The following is a 10,428-nucleotide window of genomic DNA, read 5'->3' on the forward strand; positions in this document are numbered from 1 at the left end:
GAGTATCATGTTCTGTTTGTGACATATCATAAACAAGGTCAGAAGTCACCAGTGAAAGGTGGCTGCACAGTGCTTAATACCTATGTCTACTCCCTCCACAATTCCCATCAGCCCTAGTTTTCTCAACTGTAAATGGGAACTGCTGTCACACAGGCCCATTTTGAAATCAAATGAAATTATGTTAAAGTTTATAGCAAAGTGCCTAATTCATAGATGATAATCAATGAATTAGTGTTTCTTCTAGGTGGAGTCAGAAGAGACCACTCTTTGAAGCCATGGTTGGGAGAAGTTGTGGGATTGTGCTAAATCCCAGAATCAGAAATTGGTCAGCAGTACCAGGAGAAACGGAACCCTATTAGTATCAGAGTGCTTAATGTCCAGAATCCTGGAACAAAGCAGCCAGATAAGCCCTCAGGGTTACTGACTAGATAGCACAAGATACTAAAACACATTCAATTCATTAAGATGGGTTTCAAACACTATTCTTAAAACCCTTAGAAAAAAAACTGCTATCCTTTTCCATTAAAAAAAAAAAAAAACCTCATTTATTTTTGAGAGAGAGAAAGAGACAGAATATGAGTGGGGGGTGGGGAGAGAGACAGACTCTGAAGCAGGCTCCAGGTTCTGAGTTGTCAGCACAGAGCCCAATGTGGGGCTCGAACTCACAACTGTGAGATCATGACTTGAGGTGAAATTGGACATTTAACCGACTGAGCCACCCAGGCACTCCTACTCTTATCCTTCTTCTAAGGAAGTTCCTAGAATGTTACTAATTCATCAATTAAGAACTCCTGACAACTTCATTTTCCAATCCTCTTTTCTCATTAAGGATTTTGGAGCCTTTACTCCTGAATGCATCCAATTCCCCATTTGGGCATTTATGTCCCTCTTCTACTTATCCCTTCACTGAGCTGAATGAGACGAATTACTGAATTCTGCTATCTCACTATAAGGTTTCTGATCTCTCTTCTGTAATTCTCCTAGAAGGCTCCCATCATCCCATTTGGGCAAAGACTAGAGAAATGCGGTCCTTACTCTCTGCTAAGCTGTATCTCAAGATATGGAGAACAAAGATGATCTAAAAGTCGATTCACACAATGTCAGAAAAGTGATAAAATCAGCACCTAAAGAAACTAAGATCCATTCTATCTGGGCTCATCCCTTCCTTCAAGAAAATATTTACTGAGCTAACTCTATATACAGTGAGGATGCTGGGAAAGAATGATGACCAGGGACAGGCTCCGCCCTTAAGGAGTCATCAGTTTGGGGGAGTGTAGCTCTGGGGCTTCACGCCCAAAGCACTGCTGCAGAGGTCGGAAGTCAGGCAGCAGCGTGCAACTGTAACGACCTGTTAACAGACCCATCAGACCATTCCATTTCTTCTGAATGCTTAACCAATGTCCTAATTCCAAATCACTTCAAACCAGTCTGTCTCTCTGAGGACAGATGCAGCACATTTAGGAACGAGAACAGGGTATCAGCAAGATTTAATTTATTCCTTTCTCAAATTTCTCCTCCCACAGTCCTTGCCCACCCCAACTGGCACCGCTTGCTCCCTGAGCGTCACTCCCCCTCACAGAACCACAGAGCCCCGCAACATGCACAGCTGTGGCAAGGAGCCAGCATGCACTTAAAGTCAACAGCAATTCGCATCTGACAGCATTTCCTCAATTCTGGCCTCCAGACTCTGGCTAAGTTGGTAGGCCTAGCTTCTGAGGCTGAAAAGGTTCTTGGTTGTATATACAGCAACAAAAAAATTAAATTAATCTGCCAGATTACTTCTGCTTTAATTGGGCATCTGGGTAAGAATTCCTAAATGAAAAGGCAACGCTGTTGACAAGACCTGTGTATGAGGTTACCTGCAGTGTTGAGCATGGCTCTTTAATGAGCATGTTCTCTTAGTCTGTAGGCTGTCAGGGAGACAATTTACCAATAATTATCATTTTGTGAGGACATATGAATCATTCCAAGAAGCCATTTTCACAGGAGTGTGGTAGGAAAAAAATAAAAAGCAATTTGTTGGAATGAATCTTAGGCTTTGTCAGTACTGCTTCCAAATAAATTAAAAGGTGATTATGACCCAATGTTAAACAGTTCAGATAAAAGAACTGCTTTACCCAAAGGAAGTTGAGACACTTAGTAGGATGTCACATGCAAGAAGATCTAGCAGGATGATCTGAGGCATGATTTGAAGAAAAAAGAAAAAAAAAATCAACCTGAAGAGGAAAATCGCCGAACTGTATTCTGCAGCATGCACCACAGAATGATTTTAAGACCACCTCATGCTTGCATTTTCAGCAGCTGCAACAGTGCTAGTGCTGTCCAATAGAACTTTCTGCAATAATGGAAATGTTCTGCATCTGTGCTGTCCAAATAAGGCTGCTACTAGCCACATGTGGCAACTGAGCACTACAACTGTGGCTGGAGCGAGGAACTTAATTTTAGTTCTATTTTACTCTAATTCTTATTTAAGCTTAACTAGCCACATGTAGCTTCTGGCTATTGTACTGGGCATCACAGAACTGTGAGATTCGTTCTGGAAAAGGCTGTCAGAAGTATAATTTCCCCAACTGGTTTGAGAAGTGTACTCTCTGCTCTCTGTGTACTCTGAGAAGTGTAAAGTAGGGTGAAGCTGACCTCTCCCAGCAAGTTCTCACGCTGGTAAAACCTCTCAAATTTCCAGGGTTTCTCCTCCCAGCTACTCCCCTTCTTTAATGCCTTTCTCCCATCTCCACCCTAACACATCTCACCCTTTGGCTCCTCTGTAACTTTTGCCAATAGGTTTTCTCAGAAAGGCGTCCTTCCTCTGTTCCTGCTTGGGGCACTGGAAGAATCCCATAAATGTTTATGATGATCACACTACTCATTTTTTGCTAGAAGTTCTGGAGTAGTAGCCATGTGCCTTGATAAATACGTTAACTACTTCAATGCTGCCTCACCGTGTATGCCTGGAAACTCACAGTGGGCTTAGATGCCAGCTTCTGCTGGGTGTTACATCTACAATTCCAGGAAAGCCCCACTTCCTAGGCCTGATAGCAGGGTCTCTTTTCAAAGATTTTTCAAAGTGCTTTTCAACAGAATATGTTTTGGGCCTACCTATTTAAAGTCACTTATCAAAGGGAAGACAGGCCATAGTAAAGCCTAAACTTGCTGCCCTGCCCTAATATCCAACACTGCTAGAACATACGCTTTGTTAAGAAATGTCCTAGAAATTCCAACTTACGCTTCCAGACTTGAGTGCCTATTTTAACTCCTCTGGAAGAGTATTTGTAAGAGTTAATTTTCTAAAAGGAAAAGAGCTGACGTTCTGGATAATGGGCCTCAATTTGGAATCACAAATACACAGATATGAATGTAGTTCTACACTACAAGGCATGCTTCTACTTGAAAATGAACAGGCATTTATCTTGTCAATCGGCTTATAACCACCCAGATCTCATTCTTTGCTAGTCTGGACTCGAAAACGCATTTAACAGGTTCAGCTGTGAAAATGCAGAAGTTAATTCAACTTCCTCCTCTGTGCTACACTGCTCAAAAAAGCACACAGCAATCACCCAAAATAAAGACTCTGATCTGATTGACTTGAACCCTTAAAATGCAAAGAATCTGGCCTAAAATATAAGCAACTGCAGCCCGTGGCAGAAAACAGTAGCTACTGCTTACTGTATGCGTTACTTCATGGAAAGCCATGCTTTATTTTACAGATAAAATCTGTAACCTTACTAAAAGGGACAGGAGACACAATATGTTCCATTTAAGCAGTGAGTTAGAAGTCTTTTTTTTAATGCCAAGCCACAAGTTCATTATGACTACTTAGAATTTCCCCTCTACCCATCCTCTCCCGTCTGCAGATCTCCAAGCACTTACTTTCCCGTCACTAGTTCCCAGTTCACCAGAAAGTTTGCACTTATTTCCTCAACTGTGCAACCAAGATGTGAAGCCCCATCCTCACAATGGAGAAGTGAGGCAAAGGGACTGACTATGTACAGGCCACCAAAAATTCAAAGCTAAAACCAAATGTTCGGCTCACGTTTTAAACATTAGAAAGCAAAGCAGCTTTGGAGGAGGAGGTTGTTTTCTACAGATTCCCGTGTTTCACAGAGAAGACTGCCTTGGAAACATGTGCTAAGCCTACCTTTAAAAAGGCCAGTGGGTAAAAAAGGTGATCTAAGAATCACCTTTATATATAGACTTTGGATTCTTGTTAAGTGTGTACCTGGGCCAGGATTACCACGGAAGAAATCACAGACAAGGGATCTTGTATAAGAGTTTAAAAGATAAATGGGTGGGGAAAGTTGAATTAGAACCTCAGAAGAGAGATAAGGAAGGGGTGTGGATTGGGAGACTATCAGCTTTGCTTGAGAAAGATGTAACAAAATGGCCAAAGTGTCTTACAGCGCTGTTGGAAGAAGGGAAACCAGAGAAGTCGCATTTGTCGGGCTGCAAGACTGAATCTGCTTCCAGTCTAGCCTCCTGCTCCTTTAGACGAAGAGGTGGGGGGGTGGGGAGAGAGAAGGCTGGTGGTGATCTGGGCCTGAATCTTCTTCCCTCCTCCAGTCCTGGGAATTCCTGGAAACTCCTTTCAATCCAATCCCAAAGGAGCTTTCTTCGGGTTCAGAACAATGACGGGGACTACAGAAGGAAGGGGTCCCCTGCTCGCTCCAGAAGGCAATGGGATACCCCGGCCAGAGTTCCGGGCCCGGCAGTCCTCACGTCCTACAGGTCTCCTGCCCTTTGGCACTCACGCTCCTGTCCGCTCGCCGCTTCCGCATCCCTCCACGGAGCCTCTCCCCACGCATCTCTGCCCCTCACCCCACCGCGCCCAGTCGCCTCCCACGTCTACCCCGCCGGGGCCGTCCCCACACCCGGCCAGGTCTCCCACCTCGTGCCTCCAAGACTGGTGGACTGAGCGATACTAGGGACTAGCGTGGGTCAACTCTGCCTCCCCCGCCACCCCCCGGCCCCGGGCGCGCGCTCACCCGGCGGCCGCGTTCTCGAACTTGAGCGCGAGCGTCTCCTCGATGATGCGGTTGTTCACCTCCAGCAGGATCATGGCGGCGGCTGCCCCGGGCAGGGGAAGGAGAAACAAGGGACGGTGAGGGTGGGTAAGGGAGAAAAGGACGGAGGGAGCGGCCCTGCTGCCCCCTGAGGAGGGGGGTTGGGTGGGGTAGGAGGTTAGGGGAAAAGGGGAGAGGGACCAGGGTGGGGGGAAGGGGAAGACGCGAGCGCTCGCCCGCGCACGCACTGGCTGTGGAGACACCCACCCACCCGACCAACCTGGCCCCCGAAGCCTGAACCCGCCTGCCGAGCCGCCGCCGCCGCCGCTGCCGCCTCACCGACAAGCCGGGTCCCCGCCCAGCCCCCGGCTCTAGCCGGCCACTTCCGCTCTCACACCCACTTCCGCTCGCTGCCCGGACGCGCGGCCCCGCGGCGCCATTTCCGCTTCGACCCCTCGTGCACGCGCACGCAGGGTCGCCGCGGAGGCTGGGGTGGCGTGGCGCATGCGCGACCCCCACCCCGTCCCCCGGTTGCCTCCGCCTTCCCACAGTTCCCCCTCGCTTACAGCCTTTGCGAGTTTGTTTCCAAGCGGGCTGTCATTCCCCAAAGCCTGCTTCACTGTCCAGCGCCTCCCAACCGCTCGTCCCAGAGGTCCAGCTCCACCCTTCCGGTCTTGTCATTTCAAAGACCCCGGCGTCTTCTCCCCGGCGGTTCTTTTGCTCTCAGTTGTGTGTCCCTTACTCATGCCGCACTAATGGCTGTCCAGCGGCACTACCACGAATTCACGAATTCATTTCTCCAACAAATATTTAGTGGGCTTGTGCTCTGTGCTGGGGGCGCAGTGGTGAACGATACGACGTCCTGCCCTCGTGGAGCTTATAGTCTGGTAAAGGAAGCATAATAAATTCTCAATTATAGAACTACAAATTGTTAAACGTGTAATGGAGGAAAGGAATGAGAAGTCACCGTGGTGAATATGTCTCCCCGGGGTCTTGTCATGTCTCCGTTTATGTGCCTGGGGAGCTGCCCCTGGGTGCCAAGAACATGATTTCTGTCTTTGAGACCCTTAACCTAACTACCTCTTCCAGAGACCTACCTACCTTCGTACTCATCTGTATCCAGAATCTGCACCTTCTGTCTGTGTGTCTTGTTCTGTATATTCCATCCTCTGGGGGAATCTAACAAACTTAGTTAAATCTCTTCTACCTGCACTGACTTATTTTCTGCTATGTACTCTTGGGGTAAGAGTGGGAAAATCCAAAAAATGAACAAAAACTAGTCCTTGTCATCAAGGCCCACACAGCTCTTTAAAACATTTCTTATAGGCTAACATTTTAGCATTAATGTTTATTGAATTAAAATACTACATATACATAGTGTAAAAATACATACATAAACTAAAAGTCTTGTAATGAAAAAAGCAGTTCCCTGGCCTACCTTTTAAAGGCAATATCTTTAACTCTTACATATTCATCCTGATTCCATCCATATCTCGAAACAATTGCTTTTACTATTCTTGATTTGTTAATTTTAAGCATTATCTGTTGACTTCCTGCTATGATAGATGAGAACATGACCTTTCACTTCTGCCCCTGCCCCCCACAAAGTTATGTAACAATTTTGGGTGAAACGAATAATCAGCATTTAAATTATTATGTATGCAAATATTATTTACCAATGAGCTCCAAAGTACATTACAACCATGCCTTCTAGCTTATACAGCCCTTCATTTTTCTTAGAGTTAACTATTGCCTTTTTTCTCTCTTGTCAATTTCCCATGTTATCTACAGTTGTCTGCCCATCCCCTCTGTAAGTACTCTAAGACTTTGTCAAAGTCTAGCAATATTTTCCATATACTCAAATACATAAGTTCCAGTTTTTCTCTGGAGTCTTTGTCCCAGAGCCCTCCTGTCTCTTATTTCAATCTGGATTGACTGCTCTCCAGACTTGCTGTACAGTTGTCATTCTGGGATTTTCCTTCACTGCTGTTCTGGGCTGTTTTGCCCATTTCCTGGATCCCATGTCTTCCTCTTTCTTGGTTTACTTCCTTGTTTTGCTAAAGTACCTTCTTTAGTAACTTCCTAAGGAAGGGAGTTAATTAAGGGCTATGTTGTTGGAATCTTTGCATATTTGAAAATAGCTTTTTTTTTTTTTAAGTGATCTCTATGCCTAAAGTACAGCGCTAACTCAGGACCCCAAGATCAAGAGTCACATGCTCTACCAACTAGCCAACCAGGTGCCCCCATATTTGAAAATATCTTTGTTCTAACACTTGAATTGTAGTTTGACTGTGTTAAAAAGAAACCCCAAAATGGGACACCTGGGTGGCTCAGTTGGTTAAGCGTCCAACTTTGGCTCAGGTCATGATCTCGCGGTTCACAAGTTCGAGCCCCGCGTAGGGCTCTGTGCTGACAGCTCAGAACCTGGAGCCTGCTTCAGATTCTGTGTCTCCCTCTTGCTCTGTCCCTCCCCCACTCACGCTCTGCCTCTCTCTCTCTCATGAAAATAAATGAACATTAAAAAAAAAAACTAGGGGCGCCTGGGTGGCGCAGTCGGTGAAGCGTCCGACTTCAGCCAGGTCACGATCTCGCGGTCCGTGAGTTCGAGCCCCGCGTCGGGCTCTGGGCTGATGGCTCGGAGCCTGGAGCCTGTTTCCGATTCTGTGTCTCCCTCTCTCTCTGCCCCTCCCCCGTTCATGCTCTGTCTCTCTCTGTCCCAAAAATAAATAAACGTTGAAAAAAAAAAAACTAAACTAAAAAAAGAAAAAAGAAACCCAAACTCATGTTACTTAGGCCAACTCACCAAAGAAGGGCTTAATACCTAACCAAATTACACTTTCAACCTCCCTCAGAAATTTAGTCTTTAGTCAGGAATTTTCTGATCAGCACCAATCAGGTTATCAGTGTCATGGACCTTCTTGATCCCCTAAAGGAAGATGAGGTAATGCACCTACTAAGACCCTTTTGTTCCCAAGTGAAGGTGAGACTTCACCTGAAATAATCCTCTTTTCTCTTCAGGGCTTCCTTGTCCTGCCTTTTGAAACCTGTCCTTTTCTATAGCCCTCAGAGCTCCCCTCTACTTGCTGGGTGGGATGTTGCCTGATTCATGAATTGTTTAATAAAGCCAATTAAATCTTCAAATTTACTCGGTTAAATTTTGTTTTCTTAACAGCTGGTTATTGATTTCAAATTTGAAAATAATTTTTCCTCATAATTTTGAGTATTATTTCATGTTATTCGACCTTTCAGGGCTGCTATATAAAAAGTCTGATTCCTGGGGCGCCTAGCTCAGTCAGTTAAGTGTCTGACTTCGGCTCAGGTCATGATTTTGCAGTCTGTGGGTTCTGTGGGTTCAAGTCCTGCATCGGGCTCTGTATTGACAGCTCAGAGCCTGGAGCCTGCTTCAGATTCTGTGTCTCCCTCTCTCTCTGCCCCTCCCCTGCTGTGCTCTCTCTCTCTCTCTCAAAAAAAAAAAAAATAAATAAAATAAAATAAATGTAAAAAAATTTTTTTTTTAAAAATCTGATTCCTACTCGTATTCCTGATCCTTTGTATCTTCCCCATCTCTAGAAGCATTCAAATTTTCTCTTTAAGCTATTGTTTGGAAATTGTATAATGATGTATTTTGCTATGACTCTTAATGTTTCTGTGCTGAGCACTCATTCAAAAGGGAAACTCAGGGGTCCCTGGGTGGCTCAGTCGGTTGAGCGACTGACTTCAGCTCAGGTCATGATCTCACGGTTTGTGAGTTCAAGCCCCGCATCGGGCTCTGTGCTGCCAGCTCAGAGCCTGGAGCCTGCTTTCGATTCTGTGTCTTCCTCTCTCTGACCCTCCCCCACTCATGCTCTGTCTCTCTCTGCCTCAGAAATAAATAAACATTAAAAAAAATTTTTTTAAACAAAAGGGAAACTCATGTACTTCAGTTTGGGAGGAAACTTTCTTTAATTATTTCCTTGATCATTTCTTCTCTATTTTCTTTGTTCTCTTTCTGGAATGCCTGTTACTTAGAAATTTGATTTCTGGACTGATCCTTTAATTTTCTTTTCTATTTCCTATTTCTTTGGGTTTTGTTTGTTTGTTTGATTGACTTTTATTTTTAATAGTAGTAAAATACACATAACATGAAATTTGACATCTTAGCCATTAAAATTTTTTCTTTAATCTTTATTTTTGAGAGAGAGAGAGAGAGCAGGGGAGGGGCAGAGAGAGAGGGAGACACAGAATCTGAAGCAGGCTCCAGGCTCTGAGCTGTCAACACAGAGCCCTATGCAGGACTCAAACCCACAGAACCCACAGACTGTGAGATCATGACCTGAGTTGAAATTGGACACTTAACCAACAGAGCTACCCAGGTGCCCCAACATCTTAGCCATTTTTAAGTGTAAAGTTCAGTAGCGTTAAAAATATTCACATTGTTGTACAATTACTTGTTTTGTCTTGCAAAACTGAAAACTCTCTACCCATTGTTTGTTTTTGTTGTCCTACTTTTCTGGGATATTTCCTAGTCATTATCTTCAACCGTTTTAAGTTTCAGTTTTCCTATCTTTATTTCCCAAGACCTTTTTAATGAATGACCTCACCCCATATTATTCTCTCTTTGTTTTATGGACAGGAATACAGGAATATCTTCTATCTCTCTGGATGCTACAGCGTGTTTGTTTTTATTTTTTCTTCTGCTCTCTGCTATGATCTGTTTCTTTGGGTCCTTTTTAATGCTAATTTCTTTAGGTCTTTTTCTTTTATGTTAATGGCCATCCTCTAAAGTCTGGCCACTTTAGCAGTCTGTTGACTAAAAAAACTGAGTGGAGACTTGAGTATATGGGCAGGATGAGTTCCTTAATGCCTTGCTACTCAAGAGGGACCAGTGGCATTGGCTTCATCTGAGAACTTTTTGGACATGCACAATTTCAGTCTCCATTAGAAACTACAGATTTAGAATATGCATTTTAACAAAATTACCAGGGGATTTAAATGTACATTATGTTGTGAGAAGCACTGGAATAATGGGCTTCACCATAAGGTGCAACAATGATGTGCTAGATTTCATTGGGGGCCCATAAATGTCAATAGTGGGAGGTCTTTTCTCTGGAGGAGAATCTTCAAGTTGTGTTGGGAGCTTATAAATTTGGCACTCCCAGACTATATGGGGGGTAGGGAAGAGTGCTTTGAATTCCAGCTGACTTCCACTTAATCCCATTATTAGCCCTGTGTCTCCCCACTGCCTTCCACTGGGCTAGAGTCTATAGAAAATAAATCTTTAGTGGTGGAGGGGGTGGAAGGAGGGTGGGTGGGGTGGGAAAGGGTATAATCCCTTGACTACTAGTGGACTTAGAATTCCAAAACTTTTGATACAGATTTTCTTCCCATTTTCTTTATCTTGCTTTTGGTTTATTTAAATTTATGACTAATAGAAGATATATCTTTGTACTAC

At 44.4% G+C, this 10,428-nt stretch overlaps 1 protein-coding gene across 1 annotated transcript in view; it reads right to left on the reverse strand.

Annotated features, from left to right (window-relative positions):
• Nucleotides 1-5,402, reverse strand: part of ARPC2 (actin related protein 2/3 complex subunit 2) — a 29,291-nt gene extending 23,889 nt beyond the window's left edge. Inside the window, exons 1-2 of the mRNA XM_047870092.1 lie at nucleotides 5,278-5,402; nucleotides 4,980-5,061 (exon numbers count right to left, since the gene is read on the reverse strand). Coding sequence (XP_047726048.1) covers nucleotides 4,980-5,053 — 74 coding nt within the window. The 5' untranslated portion in view covers nucleotides 5,054-5,061; nucleotides 5,278-5,402. The remainder of the gene's footprint in view (nucleotides 1-4,979; nucleotides 5,062-5,277) is intronic.
• Between the last annotated feature and the right edge of the window lie 5,026 nt (nucleotides 5,403-10,428).

The sequence above is a fragment of the Prionailurus viverrinus genome, chromosome C1 (genome assembly GCF_022837055.1).
Source record: "Prionailurus viverrinus isolate Anna chromosome C1, UM_Priviv_1.0, whole genome shotgun sequence".
Classification (NCBI taxonomy): Eukaryota; Metazoa; Chordata; class Mammalia; order Carnivora; family Felidae; genus Prionailurus; species Prionailurus viverrinus.